Source organism: Chenopodium album, chromosome 27 (assembly GCF_948465745.1).
Source record: "Chenopodium album chromosome 27, dcCheAlbu1.1, whole genome shotgun sequence".
NCBI lineage: Eukaryota > Viridiplantae > Streptophyta > Magnoliopsida > Caryophyllales > Amaranthaceae > Chenopodium > Chenopodium album.
In genome coordinates this window covers 9154815-9174335 of record NC_137860.1, presented here as the reverse complement: position 1 = coordinate 9174335, position 19521 = coordinate 9154815, and the positions used below count along the sequence as shown (strand labels likewise).

At 39.4% G+C, this 19521-nt stretch overlaps 1 protein-coding gene across 1 annotated transcript; it reads right to left on the bottom strand.

Annotated features, from left to right (window-relative positions):
* Positions 1-2377: 2377 nt before the first annotated feature.
* On the bottom strand, positions 2378-4432 carry LOC145619647 (protein FAR-RED IMPAIRED RESPONSE 1-like). Its single transcript, XM_081674351.1, has 3 exons — positions 3846-4432; positions 3492-3668; positions 2378-2780 (listed from the first exon to the last, which is right to left on the bottom strand). Exons 1-3 carry the CDS (start codon positions 4430-4432, stop codon positions 2378-2380), a joined length of 1167 nt encoding a protein of 388 aa, XP_081530477.1.
* Between the last annotated feature and the right edge of the window lie 15089 nt (positions 4433-19521).

Sequence of the window (19521 nt, the reverse complement as noted above, 5' to 3'; positions counted from 1 at the left end):
CAGGTAACTGATTTCTTATCCCAGAGAGTAATGACACCACCACTGAGGCCCACTCCATGGTGGCCATGCTCAACCAGTTGAGAACATAGTATTTTCTTATGAATGTGTATCCATTTGGTGTATTGACTACGAGTCTCAACCAAAATTAAAACAACGGGTTTATATTTACGAGTGACGACATTATAATTACTTATAAAAGACGGTGGTGCAACATCTCTAACATTCCATATCACAATTGGAGTTCCATATGGTAAAATAATTAAGTTATTGTTTTAGGGGGTAAGTGTAACAACATAGTAACGAGAATTAGGCAAATCCTTGTTTAGGTAATCTTGGATGACACCAAATTGAAGACTACTTATATTACCATGTACGTGGAAAACTGATAGGGCATCACTCACACAACCAATTTTAACTAGAACAGGCTTTGAACATAGACGATAAATTGGACAATCAACATTTAAAAAGGGGACTGGATCAGCTACATAAGTTAGGGGCAATGGAACAATTTTAGAGGTCGTGTTCATAGCCGCGTAGTTGAAAGTATCCAAAATATTTCTTACTTCCGAAGGGTAAATAACTCCACATATGTCATTATAATTTGGGAGATGAGCATGTGTTGTGATACCTGTTTCCGAAATCATTTGCAGGCGGGACATTGACATGGGCCACGCAGCGTCCGGGTTCCTAATCAGTGCTCTCACATCTGCATCATCCACATCCGTAAACTGGATGACCCCTTCTTCATTTACCTTAATGAACCCGTACTTGTAACTGTTGAAGTCTATTTCAGTGGTATTTGAAGTATTTGGTCCAAAGTACAAGATCTCCATTGGAGAATCTATACCACGGCAACCATGAGGATACTTAGGATTGTTTATAGAATAACGGTGTAACATATTTTTATTTTGAATATGAATTGTCAATGAGTACGTCGGCAATTTATAGCAAAATTTCCATTGTTGAAATGAATTCAAATTTCGAATACGCATGCCGGACAATAAATGACAAGAATTTGACTGAAATGACAATTTACAGACCTTCCCTTACAGTAAAAAATCAAAGATAAAAGATCAGATATATAAAAGATCAGAGATAGAATCAAAGATAAAATATCAGAGATAATAGTACAACCATCACCACATGTTCAAAGGACTATGAATGATGAAGAGAAACAAATGACAACGCAGCTATTAAGAATTTTATTTATTGTAAACATTTCTTTTTTTAAAAAAAAGAACAAGAAAAGAAAAAAAAGGGGGTTGCACAATTGGAAAAATCGATTAGAATATGGAAAAATATGACAATACATTTATTCAATGTAAAAAAAGCCAAATTGAAATTAATTTAGAATAATATGATTTGGAAAAATATGACAATACATATGTTCACTATGACCAAAAACAACATGGGTTTCACAATTCATTTACTATGATAACATAGTTGAACAACGTATTACTTGTGCATTATGATAAAGTAATGATTAAGCCTTCAAAAAGCCACATCGTAATACTTACACATTATGTTGACATGAGATTAAACTTTCAAAATGGACAAAAAACCGAGAGTGCTACCAAATGTAGTGCATCTAATCAACTCCATTCAAGATCATGTCTTTTTATAAAATCATCTTCAAAAATTGGAGCCAAAATAGAATCTGCATTAACATCATCTTCATATCCTTCCTTGTCAACATCTTCACCAACAAACTGAATTGGCGGGGCGTAGGACGGGGGAGGCATATCCTAAAATAGTAATTTGACTGTAAAATGTGAAAATAAAGAAATTATTTTATTGCAGAAACAAATATATGTAACACAAATAAGTGATCCAATCTAAACCAAGTAAGGAAAACTATAATTGCCTATGATTATGTCTAATGTAACCATTATTCCTACCTAGGAATTATTAGATGATACAATTATTAGATGTTACGGAACTAATAAATTAAGAACTAAATATGTACTGTAAGAGTAAAATTAAACTTGACATTAATTGAATGTATAGCGGTGTAAAATACTAGTAGTAACCGAGGTTTACCATGAAATCATTGCCTACCGTGTCTTCACTAACCTGCATAGAATAACATATTATGTTATTGACTTGACCTACTGTAGTGTTTATAATAACAAAGGTATAAAACACACTAATACCTGGATGGAATTTGTAAAAGTATGTGGAGACTGGGGAGTTTCAACATATTCATCTGTGTTTTCTTTTGCTGCAGCCTTCTTTCTTTCGTGCTCATCTCGAGCCTTCTTAGCTGCATATTTTTTCCTCCGCTCTTCCTTCTGCCTTCTATCTTCCTCAACTGTCGTCATGATCCGACAGGACCGCACACAACCTAGATTCCTCTTGCTCTGAGGATCTTTGATAGTCACAGGATTTTGTTTTGAGCAGGTTCAATAAGAGGTGGATTGCATTCATCACTTTCCAGCCCAACAGCTCCATAAACTACACTTCTAGCAACTGAAGATGGGGTTTGTCTTGATGGACCAACACATTTCTTCTTGTTGACACTAGGAGGAGTAGTCCTGTTCCCAGTCTCGCTAACACTACTTAACGAAATGGCTGGTGTGGTTTTTTCCTTCACCTTCATCTCCAACTCTTTCAACCCCTCAATAACCATCTGCATAGTTTCATCCATGTCACTAGCAAGGCATGACAAAGGCTCAAATGCCAACATCATTTTGTCATATTGAACAACTTCTTGAGTTTTTGTTGGATCATGGAAGGCACCTTTAACCCTCGTGTGCTTCCGGTAAATGTCTTTGCGCCATCTATCCAATATTTACCTACTAGGCACATCAGCCACTTGCTGAGTTTCAAGAGCGTTTAGGCAATGTCTGCAAAGAATCCCAGAGCATTGAAACAACTTGCACTCACATTCTACTCACTAGTCTTCACTGTAGTATAACACACGGTAAGTCCACCACTTGTTGATCGGTTTCTCCTTCTTCTCAAACTAAGGCCACACATATACTCTATCTTTTATTAAATGTTCAAAATAGCCTGGAGATATCTCATGCATGGTGCTACCATTGCAGTACATGATCCTCTTACATTCTCTTTACACCCCCATAAACTTTCCATCAGTGTATACATTTCGAAATATTTCCTCAAACTTGAAATCGGTCACTAGACCACGTAGGAACATATCAGAGTTACCATCTGCCAGCCTCTCTGACTGCAATGCTGCTCCATAGCAGCCACATACTTCTCGGCAAAGTCACAAAGCCCAGTGTTTTGGTCAAAAAACTCATAAAAAATTATGAATGCTTTCTGACCTCTCTGTGGTCTTCATTCCTGCCCAGAACATATGCTTCATTGCAGCTGGAATCCACATTTCCCCCTCAGCATACAAAACCGCAAGCCACATGCTACTGGCTAATTTATGCTTCTAAATAAATTCCTTCCACCTCAATTCAAATTCCTCCATAGATAAACTATCGTAGATTATATTTTTCAATTCCTCCTTAAAATATAAGTACCCCTTACACTTCCCTAGCTTGACACTAAATTTTTCTGTAATGTGCCAGAGACACCATCTGTGTCGGGTTTGTGGCATCACAGCTTTCAATGCTCTGCGCATTGCCGGATCTTGGTCGGTCAGTATAGTCGTAGGAGGGGACCCTCCAATAGCATCAAGCCATGTCGAAAACACCCACCTACATAAATAAACAAGCTATATGAAATATGACAATTACTATAGCATACAAAAAAATATGACAGCATGCTTAACAACAAAATATTTAATTAGCTGCAATAAAACACATGGTAACAACAAAAACAATAAAGTAACTTTAAAGAAGAACAATAAATTAAATAAGTATAGAAGAACGCACTTAAAAGTTTCAGTGTCTTCGTGGGAGATTAAGGCGCATCCGAGCAATATGGTTTGCCCATGATGGTTAACACCAACAACATTTGCAAAGGGTAAGTCATACTTATTCATAAGGAAAGTGGTGTCGAAACAAACAACGTCACCGAAATCCTCGTACGCAGCCCTACTACGTGCATCCACCCACAACACATCCTGAAGAACGCCATTACCATCCATCCGATGTACATGGTAAAAGTTCTTGTTGTTCTTCTGCATCATTTTAAAATAATTCATCATGGCATTTGCGTCCCCATCCTTAAATTTCAATTTCTTCTCTTTCGCGGCCAAGTTATTCAAATCCTTTGTGGTGAAAGCAACATTTTCATATCCATTCTGCTGACTAGCCAACCACTTATAAAGTTTCGCATTAGGCAACCCAACATCATTACCAAAGTGGAGTGCACGCCTAACATACGGTACCTTCTCGAACTCTTCTAACCTATACTTAGTCACGAGCATCGACTTTGATGGGATATAATTATGGGAATGAATTAAGCACACTTTCCTCAGCTCCCATTTCCTATTAGAAGTCAAGCTACCATACACCATAGCCCTGCAGCCACATTTTTTAGACTTTTTAGTGGAAATGGGTTCCCCTTCCAACTCCCTAGCAATTCTTTTACCACCAACCTTCCTTCGAGTGTCGGGTTTACCAGCACAGTCGCATTTCCAAGTGACTGCCCGTTTTATCTTACTTCCATCTTTAAAGTGCTTCTATGCACTTTGGCCACGTACGACCCCAAAGCCTTGCTGCTTCCCACAAGCATTGAAATAGACATCTATTTCTTGCCACAAATCAAATATCATCCCTATTTCAGGAGGCTCGACATTCAAACACCTCATATCCACCAGATCACCTCCACCATTCCCCTGTCCATCCACCTCCCCTCCAGATTCGTCTATGGACCTTGAGTCACCAGTATCACCACTATCACCAACCCCTTATCCATCATAATTTATAAGTTGCAACATTTCTTCATCGTCGTAATCAATTGAAAAAGGAACATCATCTTGCGCAACTACCTCCTCCTCCACATAATCCATGTTTACTGCCAAAAAATTAAATCCGCATTTGTCATTACCATGTAATATATATAACAGCAGTAGCTGCTTCATGATTAGGTGAATCGGGTAAAGGAAGAATTCAACAAATGAAGTATAATTGTTTTATTACATTGTATATATGTAATATTGTCATTTATGCTCTTTAATATTGTCATTTATGCTCTTTAATACTGTCATATGTAACATAGAAAATATTGTCATTTATGCTGTTTATGCTCTTTAATACTGTCATATGTGTCATAGACAACAATGAACAACACATTCACATCAATTTCCCGTCATAGTCGTCAATCCAAAAATTATAACTATAAATCAGTTCAATATCCAAAATCCCAAAAAACATACACCAAATTATGTCAAAATCAATAATGATAACACTGAATCAGTAAATGGGTAATACATCCAAGTAAATTGTTCAAATTCTTGGAATTCAATAATACAATTACTAGAATTCAGCTAATTCAACTATACAAGCAACTCAATCATTCAACAAATTCTTTCAATTAAAAAATTATACAAACAAGCTTTACTCACCAAGAATGGTCGCTTGACGCTGATTGATGATACCGGGACTTGATTTCGAGCACAAACCACCTGATTAACAACCCTACCGCGCCGCCAGTCGAAGAACAACAAACTCGTCGAAGAACATTAATGGAGAACTTTAATGGTGAACTTTAGTTGGAAAGGGAAAGTAAGGGGATCAGAAGTGAAATTGAAAACGGGAAATTAATTGTAACAATATAGGGAAGTGCGATAATACATATATGCTACACATCTGGGTCCCGCAAGAGTACGTTTATACGCCAACATACACAAGTGGGGCCCACTTTTGCTTATGCTGGGAAAACAAACCCCAGCAATTTGATGGGTTAAGCTTTACCCCCTTTTACCCAGATGAATAGAGGAAGTATATTTCAAGGGTTGTGAGACAAAATAAAATGCCAACATAAAATAATATAGGGAATGTACTAGGAAGAGGGAGAAAGGAAGAGAGAGATAGAGAGAGTGAAAAAAAGGTGAGGTAGGGCCCACCTTTGGAGTCAGAAATGGTATCACGTGCAAAAACGACAAAAAAAATTGGGACCACAACTACTGAGAGTATATTTTGTACCACTGAGGATTTTTATAAGTACCACTAAAACTGCAATGAGTATCACTGTGAGTGTATTTTGTACCACTGAGATGTAATGGTATTATTTGACAGCCTAATTAGACATTTGAACCTTTTTTTTTTTTTAAATACCACTAAAATTATATTGTTTTTACCACTGAGAATGTATTTTGTACCACTGAATCTAAAATGGAAAAATTTAAATCACGTATGAAATGACCAACCTACTCCTGCGAGACACTTCTAAATCTCTCTCAACCCTCCGTTTATATAACCTCCAGATGAATGATTCTCATATACAATCAATATCCAATATGAGAAAAGAATTATCGAAAACCAAATCAAATTTGATTACAATATTCGAAAATAAGTGTAGTGAGGAAACCAAGCGGCGAGTAAAGGTAGAGGTGGGAGTGGAGCTGAGCTAACCCTAGATTGAGGTTGAATGGCGGAGTACATGAGCGTTAACTTTCTAGTATCATCCGTGTAATACACGTGTTATGACGTGGACTGCGGACTCAGCAGCGACATGATTAAATGAACATGTCATCACACTGATTTGACGAAATGGTCCCCGTATTTAATGAGTGAAATACCGAGAGTACCCTTAGATTGACAAACTTTGTCAATCAAAGAAGTAAACTGGAAATTGGCGATTTTAAACAAAAATGCACTAAAAAGATCATTTTTAACAAATTTTACTTGTTAATTTGTTATAATTGAATATTAATTTCACAATCTGGGTTCGTTTATCGTTAATTTAATTGTCCACTAGTCAGTATAATCAATTTAGGATTGCTTTGCTTTTGCCATTCCACCTTCCTAATGGTGCCCGTTTCTGATAGAAATTCGTTCTCACCTTGGCTGAAACTTTTTTCTCTCCTATTATAATAATTTCGATTAGTTTTCAAAAAAAAAAAAAATAATAATTTCGATTATGTTAAATATAGAAGAGAAATATATAGAGAGAGAGAGAAATATATTTTTACGTTCTGTATATTCTTCCATCCAGTACGGGATATATATACATGAATAATATCTAGAGTTCCATCAACGGATAAGATCAAATACCCAACTCTAGAGTATTCTGGATGCTACATGGGATAATAGTCATCCACAATAGATATTTTCATAACACTCCCCCTTGGATGACTGTATATTGCATAAAACAATAACTAACATTTACTATAAAACCCGCACAAAATAATACACTATAATGCGCATAAGACGCTGCCTCATTAAAAACCTTACCAGGAAAACCCAATGGGAAAAAACCATGGTTAAGGAAAAACCCAGCGCGCATTAACTCCCCCTCATGACTCAATCACTTGAGATATTTAAGACGACACAATCCAATGCCGTAAGCTAACTTTTTGAATATTGCTGTCGGAAGACCCTTAGTAAATAAGTCTGCTGAATTCTCACTTGAACGAATCTGCAATACATTTATATCTCCATTCTTCTGAAGATCATGAGTGAAGAAAAATTTGGGTAAGATGTGCTTTGTTCTGTCGCCTTTGATGTATCCTTCCTTAAGTTAAGCAATACAAGCTGCGTTATCCTCATATAAAGTTGTTGGCGCCTCTTTCCCAGATGATAAACCACAAACTTCTTTTATATGTTGAACTACCGACCTTAACCATACACATTCACGACTAGCCTCGTGAATTGCTAAAATCTCAGAATGATTGGGAGAAGTAGCAGCAATGGTTTGTTTCATGGAACGCCAAGAAATGGCAGTACCACCATATATGAACACATATCCAGTTTGTGACCGACCATTATGACGATCAGATAAATAACCTGCATCTGCAAAACCAATCAAATTTTCTTTGGACAACTTTGGGAAAAATAAACCCATATCCTTCGTACCTTGAAGGTAACGAAGTAAATGTTTAATCCCATTCCAATGCCTTCGGGTTGGACATGAACTAAACCTTGCTAATAAATTAACTGAAAATGATATGTCGGGTCGTGTATGACTTGCAAGGTACATTACTGCTCCAATTGCACTAAGATACGGTACTTCAGGATCAAGAATTTCTTCGTCATTTTCCCGAGATCGGAATGGATCTTTCTCTACTTCAGGTGATCTTACAACCATAGGGCTGCTCAATGGATGTGTTGTATCCATAGAAAATCTTTTAAGTACCTTTTCTATGTATGTTGATTGATGCACAAGGATTCCATTCTCTAGGTGCTCTATTTGTAACCCTAAGCAGAATTTTTTCTTTCCTAGATCTTTCATTTCGAACTCTTTCTTTAAATAATTGACAGTCATTGAAATCTCTTCAGGATTTCCAATGATATTCAAATCATCAACATACACTGCAATTATAACAAATCCCGATCCAAATTTCTTTATAAAAATACATGGGCTGATAGGATCATTCTTATAACCTTGTTTCAACAAATACTAACTGTAGACACCTAAAAATGTCTCCCCAAAACCAAACCCGATGATGAACAACCTTTCACCGCCACTATTGGTCGGGTTCAGTATTTAATCCCGAGAGTGCTTAAAAATCGTATTTAATTAAATTCATTTTTTAAATAGTCCATGGATCAGTCTTGATGTTTGGTCAAAGCATAGTTTTAATTTTAGCCCAAACCTCTTTTTTATTTTGTTGTTTATTTTTGGCGCAAACCTTTTATTTATTTCTTTTTACTTATTTTCTTATTTTAGCCCAAATAATAATAAATCAGGGAAAGACCCGAAATTATCAATCGGCACTTAAAATACTGAATGAAATTAGGGTTAAAAAATGTATTTAGACGGAAAAGAGTACTGAAAATTCCCGCGCCACGGCAGATATTCACCGTGTCACGTGAAACATTCCCGTCTGACGAGGGGGATTCCCGTGACATGGGAATTTCCGTGTCCTTTCCGCGTAAACCCTAACACGTTTTCTCCCCCGTTTGCTAAAAACATCCCGCGTCACCCAAAAACTGCACCGTGTCACGGGAATGGTTTTCGTCTGACGGTGGAACTTCCTGTGTCACGGTACAGTTTCCCGTGTCGTGGGATACTTTTTTAGGGTTTTTATCTTTTTAGGGTTCCGTGTGTTCCCTCAGCACATTTTTTCTATAAATACCCCCTCATTTCTGATGTACGGGGCATCAATCAGCTCTCTCATTTTCTCTTCTATGCTCTAGCCTAAACACTAGCCTACCCTTCTCTCTCAAAATACCTTACTTAAGCACTCCATGGAGTCCGTACTTTACCCGACGTTCCATCCTTAAATCACGGCGTGAAAGGTAGAACTGTTTGAGGGTTTGGCCCCAAATCAATTCTATTTAATTTAATTTATTCCATTTTAATTATTGTTTTATTAATTTTCCTTGAAGTTACTAACGCGTTTATTGTTTTTATAGTAGCAAGCAAGCAAAATCAAAGTAAGGAATCATGTTCCTTTTATTTCTATTATTTTTCTAACGGTTTTATATTGTTGGATTTATTGTTAAATTGCTTCCAATATTAATGTTTATTTATTCTATATTTATTGATCACCATATTGCAGGTTAAAGAGAATATGTAATTGAATATAACGCCTAATAAGATAATTTGGACAACCGGTTTAGGTTCCTTTAATCTTATTATCAAACCGAAGTGATCACCAATATTTTAGAATAACATGTTGCATTAATATTAAACCAATTTAGCAAAATAATAGTTTTGAGCGAATTGAATATTTTGTTTGTATGCCTTTGAGATCACAGGAATGCTTTTCACAATAAGAATCGAGTAGAGGCCAATACGGGTGAACGTGACTCCATGACTCACATCGTACCATCATCCCCGATCCTCCTTTCGTGGTTTTGAATCATATGGAGTTAGTAATCTCATGGATTATGAATGGGGTGTAACCTTTACGGGTCAATCGTTGTTGCCTTCGTTATCCCTTAATCGTGGTTGCCTTAAATGATTCGTGAACGGTTTACAAGTTCCTTAAAAACTTGTTGGCGGCTCCCTACTTTCCTGACTGCCGTGTCACGGTGCAGTTTACCGTCTGACGGTGAACAACACCGTGACACAATGGTCATTGTCGTGTCACGGCAGTCCTTAAATCAGTCCAGTTGCTTATTTTCTCTTCTCACAGTCAACTTCCTTCGATTTTTCTGAAAAACCGTATGTGTTCTACATACGTCTTAGCCCCGGGGGATTTAAGCTCTATCAAACCAAAAACGCACATGGAAATAAGGGTTCATCCGAGTTATTAAATCCACCCAAACCATGGAGTTGAGTTCGATTTCATCACGAACTCGCGGAGTCGCCCGTTGGCATACACCCTTAAGGGAGGCTGCCTTGCTAATGCGTCCAAACTCTTAACCATGGTACCCTTTCGACACCCAAAGCTTGACCATAGTCGAACATAGAACTTGACCTTAGGTTAAGAACTTTTTGCATCATCGTGACTAAATGCTACGTGGTTTATTTGGTTCTAACCCACATGTGTTTGTTCATTTTGTTTTTGGACTAATCTATGACCGAGGGTTTTTATTTCCACTTAGTAATTAGTACGGACCATAAAATCGATTAAAATCTGGAAAAAAATCACAAAAAGGCCTGGAACTGAGCACCGCGTCACGGCAAATCTGCCGTGACACGGTGAACAGTGCCTTGACACGGGGCTATCTACCGCCTAACGGTGGACTGTACCGTGTCACGACAGTCAACACCGTGACACGGTGCCCAGGAGAATGTCCCGTCAGTCCATTTTTGGTTCTTTGTGCGTACGTATGTGGTTTATGTATCCAGCTTGGTGTCATATATAGCCGTACGGTCATAACACGTGTCCATCACCTCACTTAATCACTCACAAGTCATGTCGAGTTCACACACTTTTCTTTGAGTCATGCACTATTTTTTTTCGTGACCGTATATTAGGAAAGTCTTGCGTTTTTTTCCGTTTTTTTTAGGATTAAGTCAGATGGTATTCTCCCATACATACTTCTTTGTTTTCAAACTTTTTTTCCGGATGGGTCAAGGCTAAGTCTAGTCATTAAAGGTGCGTTTGTTTCAATGTCGCAACACTTGGTCAAGAAGCAGGGGTAGACTGTTACGATTTGAGTCGCTACCTCAACAACCTCTTGTACCTAAGAGATGTACAAGAAAACCACCACAAGCATCTCCACAGAATCCATCTCCCATTTACTTTTAACCAATGGCCACTAAGGAAGATATGGAAAACATTAACCATGCCATTGACAGGTTGTCTACTATGATGGAAGCACTCACCACCAGGATTCACACGGTAGAGCAAAAAAATCAAAGTAATGCTACTGTAGCTGCAATAGACAAAACCAGAGAACAAATGAGTAAGATCTCTAAAGAGTTTACCTATGTAGAACAACCTGCCACTTCTCTGAACATAAGGGACATGCTTCCTGAGAAGTTTTCCACTGCTGACATTCCCAAGTTCAAACCTACTGATAACCCTATGTTTCATTTGAAAGCCTTTTCTGCAACCATGGCTCTTAAGGGGTTAGATGTGACACTCATCCCTACTGTGTTCCCTCTTTCCTTGGAGCATGCCTGTCAACAATGGTTCTACTCTCTAGAATCCAAGCACGTTGCAACTTGGGAAGATGTTACTGAGAGTTTCATGAACCATTACAAGTGTAACATCCAAACCAAAACTTCTGAACGTGAACTCTCCATTCTCAAACAGAAAGAGAATGAAGGCTTCACTACTTATTTAAGCAGGTGGAGGGAAACAACTGCACTCTTGGTGGATCCTCCCAAGGAGAAAGAGATGGTTCGCCTATTTATTGCAAATCTGACTCATAAATACAAGCAACACTTGAAATTCCTGCCACTGAAAACTTTTAAAGCTGTGTATGATATTGGGATCAATATCGAAGATGAACTGATGAAGACTGCTGGTAGCAACAACAACAATAACAACAACACTTGGAAAAACAAGAAGAACGACAGTACATCTTCTTCGTCTTCCAAGCCCAATAATGCTACCAACAATATCAATATCAATGACGTGCTGGCTCTTAATGCTCCCCCTCAGAGATTCCAAAGGCCAAGGAGGGTTTACACGCCTTTGGGAATGACTTATGATGCTGCTTTTGATCGCTTGCATAGTCAAGGACTGATTATGCCAATTGGACCTTTTCCAGAACCTCGACCAGAGAACAGAACTGCTAGTTATGACCCCAATGCTCATTGCAAATTTCATCAAGGCAAAGGTCATACTACTGAGAAGTGTTGGAAGTTGAATGATGCGATCCAAGACTTGATTGATGCTAATCAACTTCCTGTCCCTCCAGGGGGCAAGAAGCCTAATATTCAAACAGGTCCTCTTTCTGATGCTTTGGCTATCATGGGAGATGAAGTCTCCTTTGATCTGTTAATACTCATTCAACCTGTGGATGAACCTTTACCAGAAGTTGTTTTTATTTCAAGCCGTGAAGAAGTTAACGGAATTTAGGATAGCGACGATGAAGACGTCTATCTCAAAGATATTGTTTATTCATCTCTTGGCGCTATCAATCTGAAAGATAGCGAAGAAGTTTGGGGGGATCCTGAAGTTAAGGTTCTCACTAGAAGTGGAAGGTTACATCAACCCACTCCACCTACACCTCCACCGCAAGCACAACCAATAGTTGATCCCATCGACCCTGTGAGAAACGATACGATTAAGCAATTACAAAAGACCAAGGTGGAAATGAATGTTTGGAAGCTGTTGGCTACGTCTCATGAGCATCGGAAGGCTATGATGAATGCTCTTGTGAAGATAGGAGTTGATAGTGATATGACTCCTCAAGGACTAGTTAGCTTTCTCACTACTGAATTGCCAAGTCCTAGTAACTTGATTTCCTTTTCTGATAAGGATTTACCCCCGGAAGGGGATCAACACAACAAAGCCCTACACCATACTGTGGTGTGTAGGCAGATGAATGTTCCCATGAGCCTAGTTGATAATGGCTCAGCAATCAATGTATGCCCGTTGCGCACTGCAAAGAAGTTGGGTATAAATGATGAAGAATTAATTCCCTCTACTCAGGGGATCCGAGCTTATGATAATACTCGCCGTCAAGGCGTGGGTACTATCATGTTAAATATCACTACTGGAGCCATTGAACGTCGCACCAAGTTTCAGGTGGTGGACATCAAGGCTTCTTTCAATCTATTGTTAGGTTGCCCTTGGCTTCATGAGTTGAAGGCGATCCCATCATCACTGCACCAGATTGTTAAAGCTATAGTTGGAGGAGTTCCGATCACCATTGATGCCTCTCCCATGCGTATTCAAGTCATTGATACCCCCATTGTTCATGTCGAGCATGATGAGGAAGATGAGGATCTCTAGGGGTTTTCTTTAGAAGATGTTCTTATGATCGAGGAAGATGAGAAGTGTCACTTCGAGTTTGATCCTTATTCAAAAGACAACATCAATGCGATTATGAAAAAGCAAGGGCATTTCCCAGGGATGACCCTTGGCATAAAAAAGAAGATAGCTGAACTTTGGGGCCATCCAGGTTCGTTAAAGAAGGACACCTTTGGCCTAGGATTCATACCAACAAAAGAAGATATGAAACAAGCTGTGATCAAGATGGTTGCATGAAACACAGCTCGAAAAGAGAACAAGGAGATGGCTATAAATCCTTATCCCCTCACGCTTAACGGTCAATTCGTCAAGGAAGGAGAGGACTTCCCGTGCTACAAATTTCCTGAACCTCTCATCTACAAGGGGAAACGTGAACCAGGTTTTGAGGTGTTCATGGATTGTGACTTCATTGACGAAGGTGATGTCTCCTCAACAGCTGAAGAACCAACTAGCCCAGGGTCCGATGATATGAGTATTAATCTTCTTTTCGGGTTGGAAAAGAATGAACCTAGGCACACCAACAATGACGACTCTGCGCTCATTGAAGCGGTCGTGTCAAGCAAAGATTTTGATCCCTCGGAGTTAATAGCCCCAGCTGATGGTGTTCCGAAAGGATAGAGCAAGACGGTGAAGGTTACCATGCCGAATGGAGAAAAACTTGAAGTAACCACTGGCGAAGGCCCCATGTTTGATGAACCTGAATCGTCTGGGTCCGAGTTCGAGTTTGAGTCCGTTAATGAACCCTTAGGATCTAAGGCCGACCCCCTTTCTGCCATCGAGTCTTTTTCTGTAGTTCCCACTAGTGTTGAGCCTCTTGTTGAGTCTTCCTCCTCTATTTCAAATAATTCTGGCGAGGTTGCAGCTGACCTTGCCCTCTTTGATGTAATGACCAACGATTTTAATGAAATAAGTACCTTTGCTTACGATGTGTGTCATTCCCCCAACCCTGATCAATATTGCTTTGCTAATGATTAAAATGACAAAGAAATAATAAAAGCAATGGAAGAACATGATAATAAAACGGCAATTATTGAAGATACAGAAACAATCAATATTTCCAATGTACGCAAAGAGTTAATTAACTTACTTAGTGAATTTGTTGATGAATTTACTTGGTCTTACCAAGACATGCCAGGTATTGATAGGGATATTGCGCAACATACGATACCACTCATTCCAGGTATGAAGCCCGTCAAGCAAAAGTTGCGTCGTATGAAGCCGGATGTGGCTCTCAAGATCAAAGAAGAAATCAGAAAGAAACTAGCTGCAGGTTTCATCAAAGTGTCCAAGTATCCAGAATGGAGAGCTAATGTGTTTCCAGTCCCAAAGAAAGATGGAAGGGTCAGAATGTGTGTTGATTACAAGGATCTCAACAAGGAAAGTCCCAAAGATGGGTTCCCCCTACCTCACATTGACATTCTGGTTGACAACACAGCAAACCATGCACTCCTTTCCTTCATGGATGGTTACGCTGGATATAACCAAGTACTTATGGCCGAGGAAGACATGGAGAAAACCACATTCATTACATAGTGGAGAACATATTGCTATACGGTAATGCCATTCGGGTTGAAAAACGCGGGTGCCACCTACCAAAGAGCAGCCACATCATTGTTACATGATATGATGCACAAAGAGGTGGAAGTCTATGGTGATGATATGATCGTCAAATCAAAAGATCGCCCAGGCCACATCATTGCACTTTGCAAGTTCTTTGAAAGACTCCGCAGGTACAACATGAGATTAAATCCAGCAAAGTGTGCATTCGGAGTTACATCAGGCAAATTGCTTGGCTATGTGATCAGTTCTCGAGGGATTGAAATAGATCCCACGAAAGTCAAAGCAATCTTGGCCATGCCACCACCCAAGTCTGAGAAGGAGATTCGAGGCTATATTGGAAGATTGCAATACATAAGTAGGTTCATATCCAAACTCACAGCGATATGCGAACCTATATTCAAAAAGCTCAAGAAGAATGTTCTAGTCACATGGGATGATGATTGCCAAAAAGCTTTCGACAAGATCAAAGAGTACATGTCAAACCCGCCTGTGCTAGCACCAGCAATGCTTGACTTTCCTCTTCGACTCTACCTTACGGTCTTAAGAGAAACGATGGGGGCAATGCTAGCACAAGAGATCGAAAGCAAGGAGAATGCAATCTACTATTTGAGCAAGAAGCTTCAAGGATATGAGACACGATACACATTACTTGAGAAGTTGTGTCTCGCACTTGTGTGGGCCGCACAAAAATTAAGGCATTACATACTTACTCATACAGTACATGTCGTGTCCAAGATGGATCCTCTCAAATACTTGTTCGAAAAAGCGACACTCAATGGTAGGTTATCAAGATGGATAGTCAACCTTGCTCAGTTTGATTTGAAATTTGTACCACAAAAGGCCATCAAAGGTTCTAGGGTTTCTGACTTCTTAGCGGACTTTCCACTTGAAGAAGTTGAGAAAGAAGAAGATGAGTATGGTTTCCCTGACGAAGATCTACTTATGACTGAAGACGATAGATGGACGCTCTATTTCGATGGAGCTTCGAACCAAAGGGGGTGTGGTGTAGGGGTCTTGCTCGTATCACCCAATGAAGAGCACATTCCAATTTCCATGAAACTCGACTTTGATGTCACCAACAATGCCACAGAATATGAAGCATGCATTTAGGGAATAGAAACAGCGGTGGCCTTGGGAATTAAGAAGCTTAGAATTTACGGTGATTCATCACTAATCATTAACCAGATCTCCAAGAGATGGAAGGTGAGAAGTGAAAGTCTCGCTACGTATCAAGCTCATCTGGAAACTCTCACGGAGCAACTAGATGAAGTGGAATATACGTACTTGCCTATAGAAGAAAATCAATTTGCTGATGCACTGGCAAAGTTAGCATCAATGGTGCGCATTCCAACAGACACAATCAGGATGCCACTAACTATAGAGCGAAGATATGAGCCAGCCTATGTTCATGCACTTGATGATGAACAAGAATCACAAGAAGAAGATGAAGAACCATGGTATATGGATATCCTTAACTACGTGACCAAGGGTGAATACCCTCCTAACACTGATAAAAAGGCACGCCGTGCTTTGAGGCTCTTGGCCTCATAGTATGTGCTCATCAGGTGAGAACTTCACAAAAGGACTGCGCTAGGGAGAAATCTCTTGTGCATAGCTGGGAAAGAAGCACATAAGACCATGGAGAACCTTCATGGCGGAATATGTGGAACACATATGAATGCTAAGATGTTAGTCCAAAAGATTCAATGACAAGGATATTATTAGACTACTATGGAGAGAGATTGTCACGAATACGTCAAGAAATGTATGAAGTGTCAAGTCTACGCAAATTTGCAACACGTTCCACCTTCACTTCTCTACACATACACTTCCCCATGGCCTTTCTCTACTTGGGGTATTGACATCATCGGCAAAATAACGCCACCAGGACTAGGGGGACATGAATTCATCCTCGTAGCAATCGACTATTTCACTAAATGGGTCAAAGCTGCCTCATATGCTAAGTTAACAGCAAAACATGTAGCTCAATTCATTGAGAAAAACATCATATGCCGCTATGGGGTACCTCATGAAATGATTAGTGACAATGGGACACATTTCCAAGCCGAGTGCGCAGAATTATTAAAGAAATATCATATCAAGCATCACAGATCATCACCCTACAGACCACAAACAAATGGTGCAGTCGAATCGGCTAAGAAAAATGTGAAAACTATCATCGAAAAGATGACATAAAATTATAAGGATTGGCCGAGCAAGCTACATTTCGCCCTTTGGGGTTATCGAACTTCTGTTCGTACATCAACGGGGGCTACCCCCTTCTCTTTGGTCTATGGAGTTGAAGCCGTACAACCAATAGAGCTCGAAATCCCCTCTCTACAAATTGCATTGGAAAGCCAATTATATGAAGTCGACTGGATTAGAGCAAGATATGATGAACTAGTCTTACTTGACGAAAAACGCTTGGCAGCTTTGCATCATGTCCAAACTTACCAACAGCGTATGGCACGATATTTCAATAAAAAAGTCAAGACTAGGAATATCAAGGAAGGTGATTTGGTGCTTAAAGCACTTCGCAAAAACGTGCTTGATCCAAGAGGAAAATTTAGACCAAACTGGTCAGGTCCATATATTGTCAAATCCATTTTGTCTGGCAGAGCAGTACAATTATTAGACATAGATGATAACGGATTCCACAACTTAACCAATTTGGATCAACTCAAGAAGTTTTATGCCTAACTACATGGGTTCATGACCCAATAGAGCTACGTTTGTCCTGATTTCTTTTCAAGGATACGTAGGCAACCCCTCAAGGGGGCCCGGCCACTTTTAAAACAAAAACTCCTTCTTCGTCGACTAAATATGGCACACAAGGCAGAAAAACGCAATAAAATTACAAAGAATTATTCACCGCGCCACGGCAGAACCCACCGTGACACGGTAGAAGCCACCGTGCCACGGTAAAATCCACCGTGACATGGCAGAATCCACCGTGACACGGCAGAAGCTACGGCGTCACGACAACCTTGTTCTTTGATTTTGCAAATTTTGTTATTTTTGTTACTTTTTCGAACACTTTATTCGACAATTATTATTTTCTTCCATTGCGTCCGACTTCTTGACTCGGATAAAATAAAAAAATAAAAAAAAAGTCATTGTAATTTTTAATTAAGGAAAAAATAAATATGCTATTATTATTGAAATAAATGTGGCTACAATTATTGGCATCATACGCCTTATTTAAAAATTAAAACTAAAAATCATAAATGCAAAGCAATATTGGTCTAGTCCTTCTTCACTTTCGAAGCCTCATCTTTCTTTTCCACAAAGTCGGCCTTCACCATTAGTGTGTCTCTTGTAGCCCGAACCGTCACACCTCTTGTCGAACTCTCACCCCTTTCATCCATCTTATAGTTCTTAGGTTGCTTTTCCCTATAAACCATCTTTTCTTTACCTTTTCCTTTCACATAAGTCTTCTTCTTAGGCATTATAGGAGTTTTAAATTCAATTCCTTATGTTCTCGGACCAAGACGATCTTTAGGGGGCGCCTTCTTACTTCCAAGTCGTTCCTTCATATCAAACTTACGTGATCCAAACCTCTCCCTCCTACTCCGAGGATTCAACCATGTCTTGTATGCACTAGATAAAGGGGGAGGAGCTTGATCACTTGCAGACACGGTCCACATAGGCCTTGCAATCCAATAAACCTCATACTTGTGAACATTACTTTCATGCAATGATACTTCACGAGGACTATCATTATAGCGTGGAATTACTTGTTCAAGTCCATATTGTCGCATCACTCCGGAAGGGCAATAAAAAGTCAACTTTGATATACTAGGAACATGGCAATACGGTGTATCATTCGTCCCAACCATCCTAGTAAGTCTCCACCAAGGCACCACCCATCGAATGGAAAATTCTCTCTTTGCGAAGAACACCTTCCAATCATCATACGACATGTTTGCAGAGTAATGTTTCTTCCTTCGGACTAGATTATTGGGACCATATTTTTCAATATCGTCGGGGGCTTCAAAGAGTTCTAAACGCTCCATCAACCAAATCTGCCAAAAAAAAAAAAAAAAGAGAAGTCAGTTCCGTAAAAAAAAAAAAAAGCATATTTTCACCGTGACACGGCAGGCTGCACCGTGTCACGTGAGAACACCACCATGACACGGTGCCTGCCAGATGTCACGGGGGCTAACCAGAGGCCGTCTTTACCTGTAGCAGTACTAGAGAGCCCTTCCTGATGGCTTTTCGGTCAGGTTTTGCTTCGTCGAGACCGCGCAAAGTTTCTCCAAGGCAAGTAGGCATAGGGGATCTTCCAGATTCACCATGTTCAAGCACAGACGCTAAACAAGCATGTCCTACCCTACCGTTTGCAAATAAAAGCTTGCTAAACATGCAAAAAATATAAGCCCTTCTACGGTATACATGATATGACTCAGAGACAGGGCGATTAAAATATAAATTTGCAAGCTTTTCTAGATCTACTTCATTACCGCACACAATACTATTCAAATCAAGATCTGTCAGATTCAGATGGCGTTCAAAATCCTGGTAATAGTATTCGCGTAGAGTAGGCATGGCAACGAGAT

What these genes read in the sequence shown, in the direction of transcription:
- LOC145619647 (XM_081674351.1), bottom strand. Translation starts at nt 4,432, where the DNA reads ATGGTGTATGGTAGCTTGACTTCTAATAGGAAATGGGAGCTGAGGAAA. An exon ending in GAAGACACTGAAACTTTTAA is followed by an intron (nt 3,669 to 3,845) that starts GTGCGTTCTTCT and finishes TTATTTATGTAG; the next exon opens with GTGGGTGTTTTCGACATGGC. An exon ending in AAGCTAGGGAAGTGTAAGGG is followed by an intron (nt 2,781 to 3,491) that starts GTACTTATATTT and finishes AATATTGGATAG; the next exon opens with ATGGCGCAAAGACATTTACC.